At 37.5% G+C, this 27130-nt stretch overlaps 1 protein-coding gene across 5 annotated transcripts in view; it reads left to right on the top strand.

Annotated features, from left to right (window-relative positions):
- EMB2788 (ribosome 60S biogenesis amino-terminal protein) overlaps nt 1-27130 on the top strand; it is a 140180-nt gene that overhangs the window by 49908 nt on the left and 63142 nt on the right. For 4 of the 5 annotated variants that reach the window (XM_089788700.1, XM_089788697.1, XM_089788696.1 and 1 more), the window contains 2 exons: nt 7548-7751; nt 7843-8046. In XM_089788700.1, the coding sequence (XP_089644826.1) occupies nt 7548-7751; nt 7843-8046 (408 nt within the window). Of the gene's footprint in view, nt 1-7547; nt 7752-7831; nt 8047-27130 lie in introns of those variants that run through there. The other variant, XM_089788701.1, reaches the window with a different exon arrangement.

The raw sequence follows: 27130 nt of genomic DNA, 5'->3' as shown, positions 1-27130 counted from the left end.
CCATTGCAAAAGGTTCAAACTGAAGCGAAAGCCTTATGAAAATAGAAGGCTAAAATCTAATACTAATTAAAACTTCTAAATAACCATTAATAGAAGATTTTGTAAAGCTAGCTAAAAGTAGCAAAAGGTACTAAAATATTGAAAGAATCTAAAATACTCTAATAAAGATATCGTTAGAGATTTGAAAATCTCCCTATTGTCAATCTATTTCCACCTTAAGCTTAGAAGCCAATTGCATAGTGTAATGCCCCGTAATTGGATTTAGTCTCAAATATTACCAGCAACATGGATTTGATATTTATGTCCCAAGCTAAGGGATATAAAACATTTTAAGTTAAAAGAACTATTCCTTTATCTAATCAGATTAAGTTATATGTGTATTCGCTAACCCTCATATCCAACCTTAATTTCCCTTTCCAACTCAAAGACAAAAGGAGTAGGTGTTATCCAAGTCTTCTAGATACCAACTTGCAATGGAATCCCTCAAAGTTTACAGGTCCAAGTTTGTCTTCGATCTTGGGTCATGCCCTTCAAAGCTTTCGAAAGGCTGACCCCTTCTCTATCTGTGGACAAAGATCCATTGCTTGGATTTATACAAGCCCCTCCTTGGAGACATCATAGCATCCCCGCCCGAGTCAAAATAGTAATAAGTTCTTAGCATATATATAGTGTACTACGTATTTTGTACAATTATGATTGCATTATCAACATTATATATATATATATATATATATATGATGGCTCTTACTGAGACTCACGAGAGTCCTGTGTGCCCTCTTCCTGGGTATCCGGGTTACCAGTAGCTGTCAATTTGTAGAGAAGAGGTCTGTACTTCTGGTGGGGTTCGTGGGTTAGGTGGAGTTGCTTGTTTGATTAGAGATGACATTTTCAGGTTGACTTCAGTGGTTCACTCTGATGCCTTTGCCAGATTCATGTGGGTCTGTATTGGGCATCGTAATCTCCAACAAAGGGACATCTTTCTTGTGGTTTTCTATTTTATACCGACCTCTTCTCCTTATGCTATAAATGATTCGAAGAATGGTGATCCTTTTGGTGACCTTTAGGAGAGTATCTGATAGTTTACGGCCATGGGTGATATCATTATTCTTGGAGACTTCAATGCATGCACCAGGGATCTCCAGCCTCCTACACATGATCGTGGCTTGGATTCGATCTGCACTTTTGAGTTAGATCCGATCAGTATGAGACTCCAGCATACTTTCGATGATGCTTCTGGTCCTCTTTCTTCCTATGGTCGTCATCTCCTTTAGCTATGTGAGTCTTCTGGTTTATTGCTTCTGAATGGGTTATCCTTTTACCCAAGCTCCCATCTCTTTACCTGTTGGCCTCACTGTGGTGGTGCAAGTGTAGTGGACTATGTCATCACCTTTTCTTCCTTCATTACCTTCATTTACCGTTTCACCATTTCTCGCCTCCCTTTTGCTAACCATGCTCTCCTTAGCATTACTATCCGCTCTTCTTCACGTTTAGCGCCTTCTCTACAACCCTGCCCCATTCGGTCGAACAATGTTTGCACTCCTACTAGATTTCGCTTTTCCAAGGGTGATGGTGAGCCTTTTTCCTATCATCTTAAGGGACTCCTGACACTTGCTAGTTTTATTGACTCACAGGCGGTCTCGGTCATGTTTGACTTACTTGCTTCTGCCATACGGGAGTCCGCTCTCCTATCTATTCCTCACCGCCCCCTTCCTCATCTAAGCGCCAGAATACTTGTCCTATGAATAAATGGTTGGATGATGATTGCAAAGCTTTTCACCGATCTGTTCGTTCTGCCTTTAAGGCTCACTCCCCTGACTTCGTCCACCTGCGTGTTTCTTATCTCCGTTTCCTTCACCATAAGAAGCATTCTTTTGCTTCTTCTCAGTGTAGATCCCTTTGCTCCATGCTCATCCAGAATCCCTAGAGTTTTTGGCGCACCCTTTTCCCTCGGTGTCCCTCCATCCTTGACTTCTGCTCTTTGACTTCCCATACCATTTCGTTGTATGATATTCCGGGTCAGCCTTCCTTTCATTCCATTTTGCCTCCTTTTTGTCATCTGTTCACTTTCTCTTGTATCTTTGAGGCTATTAGATCCATGAGATGTAGTAGAGCTGGGGATGAGGATGGTTTCTAGGCAGAACTCTTCAAACTTGGTGCTTTAGTTCTTGTTTCTTATCTTCCTACACTCTTTAATAGAGTTGTTTGTATTGAATTTCTTGAGACATGGTTGAGGCATGTGATTTATCCTATCCATAAGTTTGGACTTGCTTTGGACACAAGTAACTATAGGACTATCATGATCGGACATACCTTTGCCAAACTTTACGCTACTGCTCTTAACACCATGTTATTTGGAGAGCTGGATAGGAGAGGTTGTAGAGCTAAAGGGCAGGCTGGTTTTCATACTGACTATTAGACTATGGATCATATCTTCACTGTACGGGCTATTATTGAGGAGGCTAAGCTTTGCTCTGAGAAAGTCTATTGCTGTTTTGTGGATTTCCATAAGGCTTTTGATTCCGTTCCTAGAATGGCCTTTTTTCAAAGACTTCTTAAGATTGGGATCTCAGATATGCTTTTGATTGCGATTATGAGACTGTACGAGAAGGTGACTGGTAGGATCAGGACTCCGGAGGGTTTCTTTGATCCAATTCAGAGCACCATTGGTGTGAAGCAGGGTTGCCCTCTTTCTCCTACTCTGTTCGGATTGTATATTGATGAGCTAGAGGATTTTCTTGTGAGCTCTTCGCATCCCGGTGATAGTTGTTAGTTGCATCATGTGTTGATATCCATTCTCCTTTTTGCAGATGATGTTGTTCTCTTGGCCTCTTCTCTAAACAGTTTACAGAGACTCCTTGATGGTCTAGCCTCTTTCTGTGACCAGCGTCAGCTTGTAGTTAATTTGGCTAAGACTTAGGTGATGATCTTTAATTGCTTGAAGACCTCTCATCTTCATTTCTTTTTCCAGGGACAGGAGGTTGAGATCACTTCTTCTTACATATATCTTGGTGTTAAGTTTTCAGGACCCCGCTTTAGTTTGAGACCAGCTATTCAATCCAGGATTAGTAATGGTATGGGATCTCTTGCCATGATTGAGAGGTAGTGTTTCAGGCATCATTTTCAGGATATTTTGTCCAAGTTGTCCCTCTTGGACTCCTTGGTCAGACCGATTGTTCTTTATGGATTGGTGGTTTGGGGGCCTTCTCTTCTTGCTTCTGATTGGGCTTCTATTGAGGGTGTTTAGACGTTATTTTTACGGCGCATCATCAGATGTCACAAACTCACCCCCCATATTATTGTCTTAGCTGAGTTTGGAGCTCATCCTTTTAGGCTTTCAACCATTTTTGACTTGATTTGGTTTCTCCATTGGCTTCGAGGTTTCATGTACTTTGATGTTGATTGTCATAGATACTCTCATCTTGTATACTGCTCTTCTGTTCAGATTAGGAGATCCGACACTACCACTAGATCTCGCTGTTGTTATGCCCTTGCCACCTCTTTGTTGGGTTCGATTGGGATTGACATTGATCGTCTCCCTCCTTACCAGTTATTGTTGGACGCTTCTGCTCATCTCCTCCCCTCTCGTCAGGAGTTGAACGACTGTGTTAGATAGGATATCTACAGATAGTACATTATCACTACTTGGAGTAATCCTCCTGGGGGATTACATCCTAAGATGGCATTTTATGCAGAGCATTTTCTTGAGATTCAAGATGGTATTATTGTGTGGCCTACTTATCTCTATCGACGTTGGTGTCATTCACCTAGATTTTCCCTTGGCTCTTTTAGAGTTGGCTCTCATCGTCTTTGTATCCGGACTGATCACCATATGGACAGAGAGGATGGGGTTTGCAGATTGTGTTCTTTGGTAGAGGTTGAGTCTGAGACCCATTTCTTATTTTGTTGCCCTATCTACTATGAGATCCAAGGGAGATTTTATTGTTTTTTTTAGGGATTGTTTCTCTTAGAATTCTTCAGCTATGTTGATCAGTGGTGTCTTGCACTTTATCTTCGGGAGGCTACCCAACTTCGTGAGCATACTCTTCAATTAGCTACGTCTCAGATCCACACCTCTGACCAGCTCATTACCACCTTTTACTCCCTCTTGTCTCCATCAGGGGGTGTTAAAAGGCCTTCCAACACTACTCCTAGACCAGTCAAGCAATGTACCAGTCTTTTTCAGGCAGCGACAATCCTCCAGTGGATCTTAGCGAAATCAAAGACTTTGAATCGTCCACAGTTATATCCTTTTGTCTCTGATTACTTTGTACCAAGGAAGGACTCATAGTTCTTACCTTGTGTTTCTTGGTCTTCTGTCTTGTTTTGTTTCTTTTCTAACACCGTTTTGGTGTTTCTAGTGTGGCCGGCTATTTTGTTTGTATGCTCAGTCCCATAAACCTTTCTGGTTTTTTGTTGGACATTAATATTATTATCTTATCTTCATCCTTAATATCATTTACATAAAAAATTTCTATAAATTAGTATCTAGTTAAGATGTATTACCATCTTATTGCTATATTGCTATGCTTACAACATATGAATTGATTTTATATCTTAAATGAAGATTATACTTCATATTTTAGAGCATTAATTTCTTATTTCATTTTATATTGCATGATGCCGAAGAAAATGGGACCAATCTTCATCATATACCTTGCAAGGTTGAAGGGTTGCATCTTTTGAATGTCTAAAAGACATGTTACTTCCAAGTCCTATCTCTTCCTAACATAGCAGATTAGTTTGTTAAGTAAGACAAATCTCTTTATGATAGCAATTGGAATCTCGGCAATAACTCGCCAAGCTCCAAAAAGTTTATTTGTCAAAAAATTATCCAGTCTTTTAAAAAAACTCGAGAACCTTAAAAACCGCTTAAATTTAATTAAAAAATTCATTTTTTTGCAAACTTCAATGAGAAGATGCATGGAATGAGTTAATCCACTCAAATCCACCTTTAATAGCTTGCAGTCACCTAAGAATGCCTTGGAACCCTTCTTCTCTCCACTTCTCAAGCCTCCAAACAGTGAAAATGAAATTGGTAAACAAAAAGCACCTTTTTTTGCCTTTAACGCCGTTGTTTGTCATGTGGCCAAGTTGCAGGTAACAACAAGCTGAGTTTTTAATAGAAACTCGACAAGTTTTTAAGAGAAACTGTGTGATTAATCTGCCAGGAAACCAAAAAATCTGCGAGTTTTTGAGAAGTGTCGAGTTGCGATTTTTTCTAGGATTTACTCACCCTGGTGGAAAACTTGGTGATTAGTTGCTAATCACCGATTTGTCCAACTATGGGTATTAGTTTGCTGATCATTTGTTCTTATTGTTCATCTTGTTTATAATCGCTGATGGTGATTATTATTTTATTTATAATAATAACAATCTTTGTTTGTCATTAATATATTGGTTTATATTATAATAATATTTTTCAACTATTGTAATGTCCCATTTTTGCCGAGCTCCTACATTGGATTGAGTCAGTTCATTATAGTGACCCTCATGAGCTGACAGGGTGTTTTGGGGGGTCTTAGTTGTGGACTTACTATTTTTTGTAAGTCAAATTCAGGCAGTTTCCATATTTGGCAGTGCAATTGGGGGTGCTGGCAGTTGGTCATCCCCTGCTTTGGATGGGGCTATTTATTGCATGGGTTCATAAATATTAATTATTTATTCAAGTTTTATTAATATAATAGCTCTTTATTATAATAATGTTATAGAATGATGTTGTGTTAGTGAAGCTTCCTAAGGGAAGTTGGACTTGGGAAACTTTGTGTCTATGGGTGTTATAAATATGAGCCATTTGATGAGAAAGACATCCAATTGATCAACTGTAGCTGGGAGATATTGTTTGGAGTTTCAGTTACTTAACCATTTGCCAATAGAGGAGGCCGTTTTTGCATGTCTGGGATTTATTGTGGGTCTCTTCCATTATGGTCACCACAATATTTAGAGGAGAATCGTGCTGAAGATTTAAGAGCAATCCTGTCAACAGTTAGGTGTCTTTTCATTGGCTGTCTGGGGTGTCCATCTTCTTGGAGTCTATATGGAATGATTTGATGTTTCATGAGTCCAAGTATCTGCTATTGGCATTGGACAGCCTGATTGGTGTTTGGTGTACTTGTTGGCGGCTGGCTATGTTGGATTTGTGTTGGATTTGCAGGCCTGCAAATCATTTTTTAGGTCCTGCAATTATCTCTGTAGGGTCTGCCTTCATTATTACAGACCTGCGTCAATCTGCTAGAGGCCTTTGTACTGCTGTTGGGGGCCTGCATTGGAGTTTATTAGACCCACGATCAGTTATTTGGGTCTGCGTTTCATATCTGGGCATCAAGTGTTTAATTTGCAAGGGCTGCGGCTGGTAACCATGACCATTTCAACTATTTAAGGAGCAATTTCATTTCCAGTTTCTGGCAATTTCTGATGTATTGATTGCTGGTGAATTTGATGTTGTAAACACAAACTATGTTAAGGCAATTTGATGGTCTCTCACCATTCTGAAATGGAATTCTGATGCAAGTTAACAAGCGAAGAATCGTAGTGCATTGTAATTCCTTTCTTGGCATATATTTGTTTGCATATATACGTTATCGGGGCAATATTAATTAAAACAAATACATTCTGAACATCATAGTGAACTGCTTGCCAAGTGTTTGATGTAATGTCAAATCAATGAATTGAGGCAGAAGTTGTTGTCTGATTAGCCATAACCAGTCTGAGGGTTATTACAACTATTATTTTATTTATTTTATAATATATTTCTTTTACAGTTTAATAAAATGATTTATTATCAAACTCTAGAATGGGGACATCGCAGATGGATGAGCGATAAGTTATCTGTGAAATTGGTGTTTTACTCCAATGAAGATCGGTGGGAGCAGCCAAGACAAAAATGTCAAGACATATAAAATGCTTGCTTGAAGTTGTCTTCATACTCAAGAAGGGTGAGAAAAGAGTTGTAAGAAAAAAAGACCATTGACAAGCTGTTGGGGATGATCACTTAGGAGGATAATTCCTTTGACATGTCTCTATGCAATGACATTAATATTTGACAATTTTCCTTTAATCGTTAATTATCTTGATGGAGGGTCTTGAAAGAGACTTCAGAAAAGAAATGTTGGAAGTCAAAAAATTTAGACAGTGTATTCAAATACTTTGTAATATGTTTCCTTTGGAAATCTGAAATCGATAATATCGTATGTTGTTTGAAAATATCTTGAATTTTAACTTCTTATTCTGCAATTCGTGATTCATGATATATTCTTTATGGTATTTACAACCTAGCTTCAGTGACAATCTTGGATTTTCAGTATGGGGTGCAAATAATATTTCTCATTAAATCCAGGTGTGCACTGTGTATGATTGGAATATCTTGTAATGCATGTTACAGGGGTGTATAGCTCAACTAAAATTATTAAGATTCTTATGCCATAGCAGTCAATGATTATCTCTCTTCTGAAGTTGTTGCTATTAAATTAAGGACAATAATCAATTATAATTTTTGCTTTTTTGGGTATGATAATCTGTGTTAATAATACTTAATACTGCATGCTTTTCAGAATGGTCGAAATTTTAAGGGGAGATCAGAAATACTACTCTTATTAACACATGTGAAAAATGGAATAGTGGAGCCATGGCAAAAAATTCCTTCTGTGTTGGCCATCTTTGCAGCTGAATCCTCCTGTATTTTGATGGACCCTACAAATAATCACTACACTGCTATCATTCGATATCTGATGGGGACTCCTACAATGGTCCTTGAGGTTGGTAATTTTTTTTTGTTTCTGAATGAGAAAATAGTTGTTTAATTACCTGTTATATTTTCTGTCTTGATTTTTGCCAGCATTTGTGCAGAGCATACCTCTCTTTCATAAGATGTTTGGGAGTGGTAAAGACCATTATCAAAATGATCGAGTTTGGATACTTCGTCTTGTTGCTACGGGATTAAATTTAACTGATGATTTCCAGATATATCGGCGAAAATTTGTGCTTGAATTCCTAATGAGTTTTTATGGTTCGCCTCTTGCAGACTTCAAAACTAAGTTATTGATTCTTCAGGTAATTGTGTTCTTTCTGTCTAGATTACTTCAGAGTTTTCCTTGCCTTTATTCTTAATGTCGGGTAACATGGCATAACATTTCAATTATTTGCAACTGCATAATAATATTAGTTGGTGATATTTATGAGCATAATCCGTGTTCTACAGAGTCTTTTTGATAGAGATGAGAAGGCATTTGATGATATGTGTTTCAAGGATGGCTGTGACATGAGGTCATTTTTTAGGGGAAGTCATGGGATAGCAATTACAAAAGTAACATGAATTAAAAAATATAGGAAATTTCAGTTATTCATATGTAGTGCATTTATTTACATTATAAATTTGGAATACATAATTTAATGAAAGAAATGGTGTTCACTAATTGAAATGTCCTCTTACATTGGAAGGAAGATGACCCACTAGGCTTAAGTAGTCTCAAGGGTAAATGGATGCAATGATCCTTCGTTGTTATAGAAGATGACTATATAATTGAAATGGGAAAATGCAAAATGGGAATGGAAATGGAAGACTAGGTCTAAGTAGATAAAGAGAGAAGCTTTCTGCATACAGAGATAGTGAACACATTGAGAATCCAATTTTTGATACTAGATCTAGAAATCTGAAACTACGACTGACTTGTGTCCACATTTCAGTCTGCAATGGTAGGTGCAAGGTGACCTGGAGGGTATGAGGTGGTTGTACCTGCCTGAGAACCTTGGAGGCCCCTTATACCTAGTAAACTTTGATGAAACTTCTGCCACTTATAACTCTCTGTCAGATATTCCTGTGGCCTTTTCCGTAGCTGTGCCACGTCTCTTGCAGACAGAAAAAGGGAGAAAATGCTGTGAAAAGAGGTTCACCTGAGTCACACCCCTGAGTTGGAACTAAGCATGAAATTGAAATGAAAAATGTTTTAAGGAAAGTGTGCTTGTAGGAAACAGAGGTCAGATTTGGAAAACAAGATGTCTTGTTCATTCATGTTTCAAAGGTTCACTGCAGGTCAGCTCAGTGGCAGTTAGGCAAATTGCCCTAAGGCTTATACAAAGTAGATATCAAAATAGAAGCACAAACTGATTCAATTCCATCTTAAGATGCATGAACACTAACATAATTAAGCTCTATCACTACAACTGCCAGGAGATCACAAAAGGTTTGATCCACTGCTATCGCTATGCAAGCTTTGATAAGATCATCAAACTTCAGATATCACTATTCACATACACTGGTGTTGCAAGATTGCTTTGCCACATTCACCGCACACACTTCTTTATTTATATTGGTATCCGATCTTACAAGGGTTTGCTTCACACCAACCGTGTGACAACCCCAATGCTACAGATATTTTATTTACAATTAATACATAGCATCAATCCTAAAACTAGGACTTCTATAAGAACATGCTTTGAGACAACCCACAGATATGTCGGGGTTAAGATATTACAATTCATATTACATTTTCTGAAGCCATTTGAATACCACAACCAAGTCCAAAAGACAAAAACATAAAATAGTCGTTACCTAAGTGACAGGTTTCGCCAAATTTTTGGCTTTAGGTTCGAAATTCGGCAAACCCAATTTAAAAAAAAAAAAAATCGGAAAAATGCGCCCAAAATTTGTATGGTTTTCCATTTTGCAAATATACTATTTTATGATCCCACTTTTTAGGTTTTCAACCTTCTTTTTTGATAAATCACGACATATGCATTGTGAAAATCCATCAACAATTTGAGAGCATCGACAACTAGGGCAGTTTGAGAGTTTCAAGTTCAACTGCATTTTTCAAAAATGATAGCTTTTTGATCTCCGCAAGTCTGGAAATTGTGGATCTCTGGAAGTCTTGAAATCGTGGCTGTCTGCAAGTGTGGAAATCGCGGCTGTCTGCAAATCATGGTTGTCTTCTCCAAAGCCGTTTTTGCATCTCTTCAACTCCGTCGGTCATTTTTGTGACCTCTGTGTTTGCACTTCATTATCTTTTGCCGTTTTTGCGTCTCTGCAACTTAAACTTCAGATTATCTTCAGCCGACGACCCCTTGGTAGGCTCTTACACTTTTAATAGTTAATACTTTTGAAACTTAGTAAGATTTTTTATTTTGGTTTTTAGGGTTGAATTTATTTTTATAAGATTTTTAATTTAATGTTTTAGTTTGAAATTGAATATAATATATTTTAATTTATGTATGTGAAATACTAAAATGTATTATTATAATTATAATATTAAAATTTAATACAATTAAAATATTCTGATTTATGTTGTAGGTATTAACTTAAATTTACAATTAAAATATTAATAAAATATTACAATTTATTTTGATATAATATAAATATTACATAAACCTTAAAATTGTTAACCTTTATACATTTATTTCATATTTCATATTATAATTTTAAACTTTAAATATATATATTAAAATAATATACTTATTTTTGTAAGTGATGTTTATTATGCATTTATTATTTATTTCTAGTTTGTAAATATAGATGTATTTATTATATATTATTTTTAATTTGTATATTTTCCTAGTACATAAAAATAAAAAGTTTATTATATTTGAATTTGAATTTTGTTTATTAGTAAAGAAAAAATAGAAAATTTATAATATTTTTATTTTATGTTTTAAAATATATTGTTTAATGCTTTTATTTGTTAAGTTTCAAAACATATAATTTAGTTGTATTATTTTGTTTTCAATGTTTAATATTTTTTAAAATAAGAACACTTTATTTTACTAAGAGTAAAGAAGGTTATTTTTGTATTTCGTTAATTAAAATAGAATTTGGAATTTATTTATTATGCATAATAGAATTTCAAATAATTATTTTTCATATTTTGTTAAATTCATTTAAAATAAAAATATTAATTTCTTTTGAATCATGTAAGTTGTAATTCAATGGCTCCCAAAAAACCAAAGTTTGAAGTATGGAAATATGTGACAAAAAATGGTGCTAAACTCTATTGTACTAACTGTACAAAGGATTTTACAGGAAGTCTAACAAGGGCAAGAGACCACTTGGTATTAGTGGGGGTACAGGAGGAGGTGTTAGAGCATGTCCAAAGGTGACTGATGAAATGGTAGCTGATATAGAGAGAGAACTAACCCTTATGAGTGAAGCTGACCGCCAAAAGATAGGATGTGTCTAGGTTCACATTTGTGTCGTCTTCTAGTTTACTCAAGTCTACAGCCATAGGTGCAATAAAACAAAGTGGAACATTAAACAACTTTTGGAAACCAATAGAGAGACAAGAGGTGGATGATGCATGGGCTGATTTTTTTTTAGAAGTGCTATTCCATTCAATTTGGCAAGGAATCCCCATTTTTGTAATGCTGTTGTGAAAGGCAAAGTGACAGGAAAGTTAGCTGATATCAAAGCCTCTTGGAAGGCAACAGGTTGCACTATATTGAGTGATGGGTGGTTAGATATATGTTAGAAGCCATTGATTAATGTTTTAGTGGCTTCTCCTGAAGGAGTTGTGTTCTTGAAAGTGATTGACATGATGAATCAAAAGAAAACTTCAGAGTATATTTTCTTGATATTAGAGGAAGCCATTATTGAAGTAGGGGTGGAAAATGTGGTTCAGGTGGTTATTGATAGTGTAGAAAATTGTGTGGGAGCTGGGAAGCTGATTGTAGAGAAGTACCCACAGATTTATTGGAGCCCATGTGCAGCCCATTGTTTGGATTTGTTGCTTCATGACTTGGCCAAGTTCCCACGGATACATGAAGCAATTTATAGAGGGAGAGCAGTTGCAAATTTCATTAGAAACCATCGTCTCACATTGAGTCTTTACAAGTAACATGCATCTAGGGAGTTGTTGAGGCCTTGTGACACAAGGTTTGCTTCATTCTATATCACTTTGAGATTTGTGATTTTTTCTAATGAATGGGAAAATTCAGCACTCTCTAAGCGTGCTAAGGGGAAAAACATAGAGCAAATAATTTTAAACAACAGTTTTTGGGAAAGTGGAGCAAATGTTCTGAACATATGTGGTCCAATTGTTGATGTTCTTCGTATGGTGGATGGTGACACTCCTTGCCTTGGCATGCTTTATGAAAGCATGAACCTGTTGATGCGAGTTTTGTGTCACTACATAACATATTAGTAATTGGATGCTTGATACAGAATATCAAATACACAATTCCTCTCTTGAAAAGTTATCTCTCATGGGACATGAGTATAACTCCAATGTTCCTTACACCGTTGGATACTTGCTCAGTTTTATCAATGTGATTTGCTGGTAATCACGTAGGCGGCCTTACGTTTTCTTGTTTGAGAAAAATTTGGATCTTGGTGAGAAAATGGAGATGGTGGTTCGGTGTGAATGCTAGATGATGTTGATGGCGCGATGATGGCAATGTAGGGTGAATGGCGATGGAAGGTGAGAATGCTGATGTTTTGGTTTACTTCTCTAACTAACCTCTTCCAAGCATGAAATTTGGCTGCTCAACTACTCCTACTCCTAAGAATGGAAGGTTAGCAGATGGACGGGGATTCGAATCTAATGAAGGCTAACCAACGGCCCTACCTCCATAGATGCAACGCTTCAAAGGAAAGTAAACTAGATCACCACACAAAGCCTCCCAACCAGCCGCTAGGATGCTAGTGGCCTAGTGTTGACCCCTATCAAACATCTACCAAGCTACCATGCAACTATCCATTTTATTTTACTCTTACTCTAACAACTTGAAATGAAATTGCTTCAACTTGAAAAGAAAATTTAACTATGTGGAAGTAGAAAACATGCAATAACACCCAATGTTCTTAGTCAACATGCAATGAAAAAGAGAGCACTTTGGTATTATTTTCGCAACAATTTCTCCAACCCCTCCCCTTTACAAATGAGAGCCAATGGCCTTATATAGAGGTCCAAAATACAATGGACGGTAGAGATCAAAACAAGATCGACGATCCAGATTGGATCCAAAAACCCTAATTAGGGTTGCCACCCCATCGGCCAATGAGAAGATGCCACCTCATCAATGGACCAATGACAAAAGTGCAAAAGTGGCAACCAATGAGAAGGCACCAAAATGGTGGCCAATCAGAAACAAACACTTGTCCTATTCTAGAAGAAAGAGAAAGTTGCCACTTGGGCTTACATAAGATGATCTTCTAATATAATTCTTCCTTTTTCTTTTGTTCTTTTAGCTAAGGCAATGAACTTAGCTAGTCTTTCGTTAACTTCTTCCATAGGAGGACAAGGTGTGTGCTTCGCTCGGAGTTCTGCTGACTTTGCCACGCTGTTTGCTGCTTGTAGTATCCTTTCGTGATCTTTCTCATATTCCTTTGCAAACCTAATAAAAGCATTGAGTGAGGAAAGGGTGTTCAGATGTTTCCTTTTGACGGCAGCCTTTCCTAACTCATCCAATCTCGATCCAAATCCTGTCTCACTGACATCCTCCTCTCTAATACCCTCAAAATCGAGCGCCACCCCAACGTCGCTCATCATGGTCGAAATGGAAGTGTCGACGCTTGGGCCGTGTTGTGCAATCTCATCATGAATTTCTTCAAGTGTTCTGAATCTGGTAGTCAATGCGACATACCAAGATTCAACTATGCTCAATCCTCTCTCATCAACCAACCGGGCTCTTTCCAAATATGCCTCCGGTAGCCTAATGAACGCCTGCAGCCTAGGAATAATCAAATCCTTGATGGGAAGAAAATTCTTCCATTCCTCTTCAAATAATCTGAATTTGTTTCTAACAGTCACCAATGACTGGAATGTTGAGATGAAGGAGGGCAAGAAATTTCGCCCATCTTGGATTGTATCATAGATCCAACCCCTTACTTCATGTAACTGAGCTGATACCTCTTCTGAATTGCTCCCGCTGTCTTGAGGAAGGGCTGCTTGATGCAGTTGTTGGGTTGGCTGGCAATCTCTCCAATATTTGTTTTCGGCCTCCAACTTTACTATCTTTTCGTTTGCCTTCCTCAATCTTTCTCTGATTGATGCTATGCCTTCCTGAACCTCCTCACATTCCATATCATCTGTATTTCTTCCCAAATTATGTTCTACTATTTCGTACTCCTGGGCTGCAATCTCATCCGCTGCCTTATTGACTGTTGGTATAGCAATCTGAACCCTTCGGTGACCATCACTGTCGCTTCTGATTACCCTTGCCACCGTATTTGCCATCTGTTTTTGGTTCTCGCTATCATCCTTTTCTATTAGTCCTTGGATATCATCAACTGCGTGAGCCATTACCACCTCGCCTCTCGGCATAAGCATTTGCCTTAACCATAGTGGTGCAGTGCATCTCCCCAAATCCGGATTCGGTTCGACCAACAAAGAATCACCAACGGCCTTAGACGCCTGACTTATCTCTTCAATATCAATCGGCCCATCTTCTTCTCTACTAGTTTCTGCCATATTTCCTTGCTGGTTCTCCGAGAGAGGGGAGTACTCCGTACTTTCACTGTAGCCACTTGATTCCGAATCAGAGCTCACCTCCACTGCGGCCCCTTTATCACTCGAATTGACCTCTTAGCTTCTAGCCTTAGTTATACTCTCCCTTGACGGCGCTGCCCGCTGTCTCTTGGCTGGAGGTTCCGAACGTTCTTGGCTTTTCTCTACCTCCAAAGCCCTCTTCTTGCTATTTCTAACTGCCTCCGATTGCCGGCCACTTCCTTCACCCTTCTGTCCGATTGATTCTACTAGACCTTCCTTCGGTTTCATCATCTCATAAGTAAGAAGAACCTTTTGTCTTTGTAGCTTTCTCAACTTGGCATTATACCACGACTCGGTATGCAAATCTACTGTCCTTGTGACTGCCTCCAAGGAAGGATCCTGATGATCGTCCCAATCCACTGGATTCAACTCTGTTCCAACTACTGTCTCATAGTCTTCTCTCAACACACTACGATCATACTCCAATTGATCGGGAATATCAAGGCCTCTCCATCTGATATCTCTCATCATGTTCACCGACAATCTCGAGAAAGCTAGCTTTCTCACCTGAAAATCATCCTTTGCATTGGCCCAAAAGTCTTCTATAGTGGGAACATGCTTAAATTCGCTTCCATGAGATGCCTTGATAAGACCAACAGGGTCGAATCCTTGCCTTGCTCTGTACCATCCTAGATGATACCACTCCAATTCCTTTTCTGCAGCCTCAAAGGTGGCCCGATTTGGGCAACTATCATTGCCAATTATAATTGAGAAGGAAACGCCTGTTTTCCCCTCATTCCTCATTACTCTATCATAGTGCTCAAGCTGCCTAGCCAATTCCATCAAAACTACCTTGTCGGGCGGGTATCTTGGAAGCCTCTTGGGACAAACTGTACTTTCTGCCACTCTAATGTATGTGAATTGCGGGAATTGGATGAACCAACTCCCAAACTTCTTAATCCTTGCTTTTGCTTCCGATGAAAGTCTCTTAGCAGGCGCCCCTTGTAATACCCTTACTGTCTTCATGGCGAATGCATCGCAAAACATCTTGTAATCCTTGTTATTGTGCAAATGAAGTTGCGGATAGCATTCATGCACCAAATATTGCCCCGGCCCATTACCAATCTCTCCTAAGGCCCTAAGTCCCGGACTCTCATACAATCTAGCAATTAAGTAAAACAGATAGGATCCCATGTAGAATTGCCTTTGGTTTTGAACTGTTCTAAGTTGCAACTCTAAATTTTCACTTATGATCCTAGCCCAATCAAATTTTCCTTTTCCCTTTTCAATTTCATCAATGAAGAAGTACATCCAGTTTTCGAATTGCATAGCTTGAGCTAGGCCCATGATCCGGCTGAGAAGAACAATGAGATCGCCATATTCCGGCTTGAAATCTGCCACTGTAAGCCTCGTTGATTTGTTAACTCCTTTTTTTCCTTCGTGTATCCAATTCCGCTTTAGATGTGAGAAGTAGGCCTCTTGGTTACCTTGAAATGATTTGGCCGCCTGATCCACCATTACAACTGTCATGCCCTTGCTCTGGGGAATATTAAATGTCTCTTCAATTGCTTGTTCGCCAATGTTGGCCAACACTCTCTTCCCTTCGCCAAAAATGATGGATTTACTGTCTAGATCAAATCTGGATGCACACTCCATAATCAATTCCGGACAAGGCAAAGTAGGAGTAAAAGCTGCTACATGTACAATTCCGCTCTTGTATATCCTCTTTGCCAAGGGGGATTGTCCTTCCTTTAGTCTGTCCCTCATCCGTATCATGTCCACTGTAGCGATATTAGTATCGGTTATTTTCTTCATTTTCGAGAAGAAGGAAGTTTTGGGCGTCATATCCTCTTTGTCTTTCTTAGCGTTTGCCCGCTTGGGATTCTTACTTGCACTATCATCCTCCATGCTCGTCGCCCTATTACGGGATGGTAGAGTGGTGGACCAAAAGGCAAGAAGAACCAAGTAATGCAATTCTTAGAAAAGAGCGAAAGAATGGATGTCAGCTTAAGCACTCCTTGTAACTCTAGATGATGACTTTCACCTTAACTAATAATCTTACAGCAACTTTTCGGAACCCGGGATATGACATCAAAGAATTACAAATCCCTTTGCAAATTAGAAAACAAAGCCTCTAAGCTTATCCAACACTTGCCTTCTATGCAAAAATCAAACTTTCATATGTATCTCTTCTCCCAACAAAATTGCCCAAATCTGATATAAAAAATTGCAGCCCCTCTAGAAAATCAGAATTTTGTCTTCCACAAAATTCGGCTCCCACAAAATTCGGCTAAGCATGAAAAAAAAAAATCTGCCCTTCCACCAATTTCGGCCAAGTCTGGAAATCTGCCCTTGCTTCAAATTCGCCCAAGCATGAGGAGCAAATGAATTGATGAAAATGAAATGGGAGGGGACTCCCTTTATAGCAGCTTTCACCTTCCTCCCAGGCTGGCCGACTTGGTCCTATAGAAAAATAAAAAACCAAAATTAAAGCTAAGTTAGTGGCCCACTTTAAATACTTTGCCAAAATTTTAATTTTCTAAAATGAAAACTGCACTTTTAATTTACTAATTAACCACAAATTGCAAAACGAAATTGAATGGTGCCTTGGGGATGCTAAAAATTTCTATTTAATGAGGGTTTGCTAATTAATACATCCTTGAAGTTGAATTTTGGCTAACCAAAAGCCATTTCTTAATATTAATTTACCAATTTCATTAAATACCAAAAGCTTTCAAGGCAAATTTAATCTATTAAAGCCAATTTTTGCAATTTTCCTCTAAATCGATTTTGCTAAATAATTAAAATTTTATGACAAAAAATAAAATTGCCTCTAGAGTAAAAATCGATTTTGCAATTTAACTTCATCTTACAAAATTAAATTCTATTTCACCAAAAAAAAAAAGATTTTCCAAGAACCTAAGTCTAACGAAAAATTTCCTTATTTGAAAATCATTCAAATTTACAATTAAATCCAAATTTTCAAAAGAAATCGTCTAAGTACAAAATTCACAATCTTATCCTGCCAAGTTGAAATCAATTTTGAACTTATTCGGCCTAAGGATAGAACTGATAGCTCTGGAAAATCAAGTTGAAACCGGGTGAAAAATACATCTAACCTTCTCCACTGGCCCTAAAGGCGATTAAAAAGGGGGTCCCCAAGATTTTGGGGCGATGTGTGAAAACCTCACAACAGAACCATCGTAAAGAGTCCATTCAGAGAGCACTAAAAAATGTGGAAGCAGAGTACATGGAGATATGGGAGGTAGTTGATTTCAGGTGGAAGATGATGCACACATCTTTACATGCAGCAACTTGCTATTTGGAGCCCAAGTTATTTCGTATTGATAGACAAAGTGATAGTGAAATTATTTGAGGGCCTTATGATGCCATTAGCAAGTATGAGTGAAATCGAGACACTGCAGCTCTGATCAGAGACCAATGTTGGAGATACAAGAAAGCAGAAGGGATGTTTGGAATGAAAGCAGCGCAATATGACATGGCATGAGCTAAGGTAATTGGGTATGGATGCTGGATGAGCTATGGGGCCCAAACTCTTGAACTACAACACTTTGCCATTAGAGTATTGAGTCAGGGAGCAAGTTCATCAGCATGTGAGAGGAATTGGAGTTGTTTTGACCACATTCATTCTAAAAAGAGGAACAAGTTTCTGTTCAGAAAGTTGGGAGATCTTGTCTATGTTCGCAGCTATTTGAAATTGCTCACGAACAAATCAGCAAAGGACTCCACATCTTCTTCACAAAAGGGAATTTTAGAGGACGTGGCAACTGGACCTCTAGAGGAACTAGACTTCCTGGATGATGAGCTGAGTAGTGACACTGATGATGATTCTACAACAGATCAGCCAAGTGCTCTTGATGACTTGGAGCTTTTTTGAAGTTTTATAGTATTTACTATTGACTTTTGACTAACATTTTGACAAAAAATATTTTCGTACTTCTGATAATTTTGAGCTATTTTGAAGTTCTAACCTATAAAACGCTGATCTATCTTTTGGACAGTAAAAGAACTTTGTAATCATGATTTCAGATGTTTCTTATGGCTTATATCTTATAAATGTGATGTCTTTTTTTGTAATGATTTCAAATCTGTTTTGTAATCTCAAACTATTTTGATTATATATTGGAGTATGGATATATTGTCAGACATGAAGAGATGTTTTCTTTTGTAATTTTGAATTGAAAAGTTCCTTGCAGGAAACTCGAACATATAATAATAATTAATAAATAACTTATATTTTTTTGAAAATTACATGAAGCAAATTTAATGTCAAATTGTTTATCAATATTTTTGACTCGTCAAACTCAAACTCGAACTCATACCTTCTACTTAGGTCATTACCACTGATCGAATGATGTCCATATTATATTGTAGCCAATAACCCAAAATCTTTTGACGAACTGCACAACAGAAAGAATGACAATCACCAGGGATGGACAGAAACAACTAAACACTGAAGATGTACAAGTGTACTGATGTATGTGAAGCATGAATAGATCACAATATGCTAGTCCCTGATGCACCATTGGACATAAGAAATGACCGTAGCAAGGATGGTAACAACACTCCTGCATCATTTATGATGCCAACAACATGCTCTATCCTAACTTAGCATTTCCTTCACAAGCGAGAATATTTTGGTCAGGTCTTCTCTCTATCTTTGCTGCAACAACAATCCCATCTGAAGTTCTCCTACTCTGATCCTCTACTTCCCATCTCTGTCCTTGAATATACGATACATTATCTTCAGCTCATTGAGCTCTGCCTCAATTTTTTCACATCAACCTCTGAAGTTGTCAACTGCAGCAGGCCACTAAAGAAATACCAATAAAAACTATTGATTTGTTCTATGCAGGCTTTTGTTTTACTAAAGAAGAGACAGTCTCTTCTCTACACCATCACACTTCTCAATTTTGTTTGCTACACCCCAGTATTTGGCACTAAACTGCAACAAGTTGTTCTCTATTTGTACCACCATTTCACTAGGAAGCATACTGGATACACTGGGTACCACAACTTTCCTATTGCTTAAATGATCAATCAACAACTTCAATAAACATGGATTCCAGGCGTGGTATTGAAATAAATACAAAAGGTCTCCATAATAAAATATGGACTATGTATGCAAGTGGTGATTGAATGGATGAAATAATTAAAGGTGTAGACCTAAATTAAGGGCTCTCATATAAATTAAACTGAATGAGGATTCAGATTTAAATAGTAGGGAAGTCCTACGATTCATAAGTAAGAGATATTTCCCAAAGCAAGCCAAATTATGGTATTGCTAGCAGGATTTAACTGTGTAGTATTTGAGTCAAACTCATTGACCCATATTTCATGAGTATTTTATTTGACTCCTAGGATGCTTAGAAGAATGAAATAGCTAAAATGGGTGTTTAGTAAGCATGGAATTGGACACCTTTGGAATTGTGTATGATTTATGATGCTACATATAACATTAGAAACTTAGAGCTGAAGTGGAAGTTAACATGAGAATCAATAGTTTAGAATGTGCTGACACATTTTTCTGGTTTCTCTTGTCTTTTCTAATATCAGGAGCTGATTTACAATATTTCATACCTATGCTACTTTCAGAATTTTCTGGGTTTTGATGATCAAAGGGAAATTCTGTTTCTAGTATACCTATGTATAGAAATAATGTTTTGTTGCATCAGCAAATTGACCAAGTGTAAGAACCCCTAACCGGTTCAAACTCACTTTTGGATGTTTGGCATTTTGTCAAACACTTTGCATGAAACCTGTATCTCGCTTTCCTTTATTTTCAGATTACTTTTTGATTGATTGTAGTGGTTTCAAATTTAGTTTAGATGCTTGCAAAAGGTTATTGAATATCCAAGAAAAGAACTGAAGTACAATTGCCATCTGTTTTTGACCGTTCAAATGCATACATATGATTTCCTCATGTAAAATGTGCATCTACAGCCAGTAGACATTTCTACAAACACTCTGCATGCATAATAATGACTGGAACACATGACAAACTGTGGTGCAACCTTATGACTCCTTATTTCAATACGAAACTGTTTACAATGGACAAAAATAATAATGCCAATATGAAACTATTGATTTGTAATTATAAACTTGCAAATTATTACTATGACTCTCATGAAATTTGCAATTAAATGAAGAACCTGTAGGTGACTGCTGTAGATGTCAAATTGCAGTAGATTTGTATGAGGAACCACATACAACAGTATGTTCCCTCCAGCTCAAGGCAGATCGCAGTTAGCATGTAATTGATGCTGCCCCAACAAGGAACACGCTAGGTAGTATGCAGGCTAGGTATGGACACGTTGTTTGCATGCGAAACTCCCAAACAATAATGCCGCCCAGTCTGAAATAATAACAGAAATAGTGGCGCCTAAATTTACAGCATGTAATTCACCTTCCAGTCACAGTGATTACAGTATAGAAGGCTGAGATAATTTTCAGCTTGTAACCTTCAGTGTTGATGCCTAAATCAGATTGAAAACTCAATTCAATTTACCACACAACAGCAGTAAATTGAATGCACAACACATAATCAAAATATTGATTCAATTTGCTATACAACATCAGCAAATTGATGCAGAGATCAAGAGGAATCTGTCTTCAAGAAAACCTTGTTGAAAACCTTCAACAACTTCACCAAATAATTAAACGATAGCCGAATGAATTCTTTTAAACTACGAAGTCTCTTTTACAATGCAACTTGGCTTCTTCCTCACACTTTTCATTAAAGAGCCTTCATCAATAGACCTTTCAATTAGAAGCTCTCATTTCATAATTTAATAATAATTTGGCCACTAAAATATGAGCAACTCCCGAAATACTTATCCTTTAAATATGTCGTCTGAAACATGAGTCACACCTATTGTTTCCACAAGTGACCAAATACACTTTCCTAAAATAGAAATGGTTCATCTCAATCATCACAATACTTGCCATAAATAGTAGGTGCATGAAACTAAGCCCAAACAAAATTCAATTTGGAGTCAAACGAAGATTCAAACTGGAACATACTGAATTGTGAAGAAGACAAGACTCTCCCATAGCCAAGTCTCTGCCTTAAATGAATTAGCCTACGAGGATCACAATAGTAGGCTTATCCCTTAAACCCTGATGCTGACAAAAAATGGGGACATTACACCAAGATGCTCTTAGGGAATGGAAAGTACTATAATACTTGTTATACTAGCAAAGGTTGTTTGTTACAATATAACCAAATAAATATAGAGTTACACTAATTGGAATCTTGTTTGTGGAATTTTATTTGGATGTAAAACAAATTTGAAGTGCATGATTTTTTCTGATGTAAACATAAGTTACAATCTTGTATTGGAACAATAAATGTGTTGGTTATGATGAATTTTGTTTTCTTATGGTCACCTTTAACATAACAAATTGTACCATGTTTTCATTTGGTAACATGTTGAAGAGAGCGAATTGAGTGCAATTTGTGCGATACAGGACCACGTTACGTATATTCACCATGTTCCTTTGTTGACATAGATTTCACATACAAAGATAATATTAATGATATCAAAAGTGTTGGGGAATGGCCATAATGTTTTTTAATTTTCATCTGTTCCATTGCTGGGCTATGGTTGTCTTCAGGCTAGAAGACGACCAGCTGCCACCTTTCCTTTCTTGTCTGTTTTGAAAGAAATCAGACAAGAAAAAATTCCCATCCATTTTCTTAGAGGATGACCTTCTGGACATTTCACAGCTGTTCATCATCCTCAAAAGATGGTGGGAATGGGATTTGACTGAATTTTTGCAGGGGCTTTCCTTGTGGAGTGTAGAGGATGTTACTGCCTTGTAGTATGCAGCCCTGATTTACCTTGAATTTTTTTTGTTTCTTTTTTGGTTTTGCAATGTTTAATAGAACAATGCAGAATGCGAGAAATATAAATAATTGCAGCAATTAAACAACTCAGAAATTTGCATTATTCAGAAGATCTGCATAGTTGAAATCTTGTGGAATTTATTTCTGAACTGAAGATAAATTTTATCTCAATGTTATGAGCAACATAGTCTATGAAATGACCTTACAAATGTATTTTCAATGCACCCACAAAATGCAGAAAATAAGTCTTATCTGTTCACAAAATCTTCAAACTGGCACTGTAGAAATTGATGCTAAGCTTCAATCAACCTTCGTAGGGCTGCCTGGTGAATAGAAATGGTTAAGACAAATCCAAATGCCTTTTATTGAATGTAAAACCTTCCTTACACCTAAGTGATCTCTTTCAGCACACACGTCCTTACATATATCAATATTCTCAAAATTTTCTGTAATAAGTCACTAAGATTAGACTTTATCGATTTAAAACTTTGAAACATAGTAAGAATAAAATATCAAAATACCATTGAAGCTCAACTGTGATATCAAACCAAGAAGTAATCCCTTAGATTGCGTCTTTCACCAACTAAGAAGATGTTTCTTGCAAAGGATTTCATCCTCACAAACCCTAGGAAGAATTAATTCCATCAACAATTAGGATAAATTATCAAATATCCAAATCCAACATGAAATGAGCTCCCAAAAAGATGTTTATACAGATTTCAAAAGCTACGCCCACCTTGTTTGGCTTATTTTATTTAATATTTCATTCACTTCATTTCCCAAAAGTTCCAAAACGTGGAACACCCCTCCAAAGGCCACATACATCAAGCTTACTCATTTTCACTTCAATATTTGGCACCCATATAGGCTTTTGTCAAAAATATTTAAATAACGATAAAATTAAATCTTTATATAATAAATAGTTTATTGTTATTTAATTAAAAACCATTAGAATATACCAAATATCGAGATAATAAAACAAATGATTTATCGTTATTTTATTTCCAACCAAAAAAGATTCATAATAGTCTTGGCAAAGAAGTATTCCCCCCTCAAAGAAGTATTCCCCCCTCAAATGAATCATCAAGGAGTGTTTGGTATGACACTTTGCCAACTGAACCCTACGACCTTTGAACTTGCATATGAAATGACAACATTGTACACTTTACATAGGGTTTACATTTCACATTGTACAACATCATAGTACTCACATGTAGTGTACAACATCATAGTACTTACATGTGGTTTTCTTTTCACACCATACAACAGATCAAGGTCCTTATTGAATTACAACTCTTTGTTCCTCCTGTATGGATAAACACTTATATCAATCCTTTTTGTGTCGTACGATGTTGAAACTCCATCATATGACATTCAAAGAATTGGCAACTCCTATACATTATACAATTCGTGCACAACTTTGCCATATGACCTGTAATGCCCTGCCCGAGAATTCTTGGAAAAAAGGATAAAACATAAACTATTATATATATTTTTTGTTAAATTAAGCTTATAAACATGCATACATCATACATAACAATTGCAAGCAAAAGACTTAAACAATGATCCAAAGATTCTAAAGTCTACTATTACTGTTATATGTATTCATTTTCCATTTAGGTGATTAATCATTAACATGTAAGATTCATTCCGATTACTAGATTTGCATTTGATATGATGTTCATTTCAATGCCCAAGACAAGTTCCTAGGTGATTAGTCATACAAGTTCATTTCTAGCGTAAAATGTAAAGATAATGAGACAACATTTTTAACTATCCCAATTGTGGTCGATAGTCAATCTGTTCTAGATTGGGAAGGTACAACTTCCAAGTGGGTATCCGAAAAACCAAATTGCAAACTTCAAAAAAGTTCATAAGTGCTCACTGCCCAAAGTATAATGAAACACAACCAGTATCGTATGGTAAAAGTCCTTCATGAGTATGATGAAATGCATTATCATACGATACAATACATAAAACTAATGAGAATTGATCAATAAGCAGTGCGATGAAATGCTACTACTAGGTGTGATGAAATGCTTCCACACTTCATTGTGTGATGAAATACTCTAACTGGGTGCGATAAAATACCAGTTTCTTGCGATGAAGTACATCATTACACAATACAAGCACCTGGCGACCATGGAAATGAGTACAAACACAAAAAGAGTAAAGAAAGCTCTACACCGAGGAGTACTAGATATGCACGAATCAGGCAGATAAGCACTTGATCGTACCTCAAATAGCAATATGACAATCATCTAAAACATCTAATATTACAAATACACATTTTAAGGAAATAATAAGGAATCCACACTGAGAATACAAGTACAAGAACCAATAGAATAATCAAGAGAATGAGAGAAGAGAGAAGGTCAAGGCAAATATCCTGCAATTGAAAGATAGTGTCCTTATTAATGCCTCCCAACCACATGGAGCCCATTAGCCCACCCCACTTTGCTCATGGAGATAATGATTCAACCATAGTCACAAAAGACAAACATCCGAAAGGTTTACACATTTGCTACACAATGCATGACACAAGTACTCATAAGATAATGAATGTAACGTAGTACTTTAGGTCACTAATCAAAACACTCTATAGGGGATTCTAGTGGAGTGTGATCGCTTGGCTCATACTAGCCCAAGATGTATGTGGGTATAACTCTTTCGGGAAGCTTCATACCGTGGACTCGTACTAGTTGGTGTAGGAGACTAGCGGCCACAATGACACAACACACTCACAATGACACACCACCCTTGCATTGACTACCTTTGGATGTTCAACTATTGATAAGGTGGTTCTCTTATCTTCTATCTATTACAATAATAGATAAGACGTCTATTATTAGTTAATGGTTATCTTGTAAATATCTTTAGCTTTAGTTTGCTTTCGTTTTTTGCTTTCTCTGGAATAGAATGTTTCTATTCTTTACGATCGTTTCCTAAGGAAACATCGTCTCTTCCTTTTGTATAAATTGACCTTTCGGTCTCTGTTATTAATAAGCAAGTATTTACCAATTACCTTGTAATATGGTATCAGAGCTAAATACTTAAATTTTTTCGGAAAAATTTATAATTTCTTCTTGAAATTATTTGTTTAAATTTTTCCAAAATTATTTAAGCTAATTTCTCCAAAACCCACCTAGGGTTTTTCTACTTGGAGAAATTCCCGAATTATGGGTCTGCAAATCGCGTGGAAATCGTGGCCATTTTTTGAAGACTCGCGTTTTTGGGGTGAAAATCTGCATGTTTCTGTATCAAATCTTCATGCTCTTAGCCGTCTCAGTCCGTCATCGTGCTCTGGGAAGCAAATTCGACCATTTTTCATCAAGAAATCTGAAGTTTTTTCAAGCTTTTTTCAGCTAGGGCTGTTTTTTTTCGAAACCCTAATTTTTGGGGTCAAAATTTTTTTTTGTTTGCAGATTCTTGGTGGGTTTTTCGAGAGCTCAACTGGGTTGTCGTCCGTTTTTTCTGGGTGCCTCGATTTTTGTGCCTCAATTTTCGAGCCAGCAGATTCAGAAAACGACAGCAGATTCCTTTTGGGTTTTTCGAGCTCTCTTTTGGGTCATTCTCTGATTCTTTTGGGTCTTCCGTATTTTTGCCTCGAAGAACGTGCCTTCACAGATTTTCACAGTTTTTCATTGAAAAACGTGCCATGGCATCTCTGACAAATATTCTGCTCGAGCATAATTCCAAATTCAATGGTCGGAATTATGGAACCTGGAAGCAACGCATCATCGCAATCTTCGAATATCGAAACACTGATCAACTTGTTATGGGTGTTAAGCAGCGTCCGACTTCTTCGGGTCCTGATCAAGATACATGGGATCTGAACAATCAAGAGGCAGTAATGCTTCTCAAACTCTCCGTAGCTGATGACCAGCTTTCTCAGATTCCATCCGGCAAGACAGCGGCCGAAATCTGGACACATCTAAAAGGTCTTCATGAGAATTCCGACAAGAGCAAAGCCTTCTTTCTGAAAAACACTCTGTTTTCTATTGTCATGGATGAGCGCACCTCGCTCCAGGCACACCTGAATCGGATTCAGGAAATCCGTGATCAGTTACTTGCCATCGGTCGCAAGATGGAGGAAGAGGATATTGTGGTAATCACTCTTCGGAGTTTACCAAATTCCTATGAGCATTTTATCGAGACTCTCAACATCACATCTACTGGTGTTGATCTAAAGTTCACTGATCTCTGCACCCTGCTACTTCAGCAAGATCGGTGGAAACAACAGTTCGGTAGTAGCTCCAGTTCCACCTCTACTGAGCAAGCCTTTGCTGCGAAATCCTTTCAGAAGGATAAGGGCAAGTTTCAGCAACCATCTCAGCAGAAGTCTTCTGCTCCAGCATCCGATGGTACCAAAAAGAAGAACATTCAATGCAACTATTGCCACAAGTATGGTCACATGAAGGTTGCATGTCGGAAATGCTTAGCTGCCCAGTCTAAGCAATCAGGTTCGCAACCCAAAGCGAACAGTGCAGAGCACACTGAGCAGGTGGAATCTGCCTTTTATGCCTTCATGGCTAAAAGACCTGCAGATCATGTACAGTCATCTGCCTGGTACATTGATTCAGGTGCCTCTCGACATTTCACTCACCGCAGAGACTGGTTTACTGACTACCAGCCTTATTCAGATTCTGTTATCTTTGGTGGTGGAGAAGAGTACACGGTTGTTGGTAAAGGCAACATTCAAATTCAGTCTGTTGGGAGGAAGCTCATGTTCCTTGATGTGTACTACGTTCTAGGGATGGAACTAAATCTACTCTCGGTCAGTCAGTTGCTGCGACATTCTCCACACTTGGCAGTCACCTTCAGTTCACATCAGTGCACCATCACTGAT

The sequence above is a fragment of the Cupressus sempervirens genome, chromosome 6 (assembly GCF_028749045.1).
Source record: "Cupressus sempervirens isolate cs-2001-9-10 chromosome 6, ASM2874904v1, whole genome shotgun sequence".
Taxonomy (NCBI): domain Eukaryota; kingdom Viridiplantae; phylum Streptophyta; class Pinopsida; order Cupressales; family Cupressaceae; genus Cupressus; species Cupressus sempervirens.
Note: the sequence above shows the minus strand (reverse complement) of the source record. Positions and strands in the feature narration are given on the sequence as shown.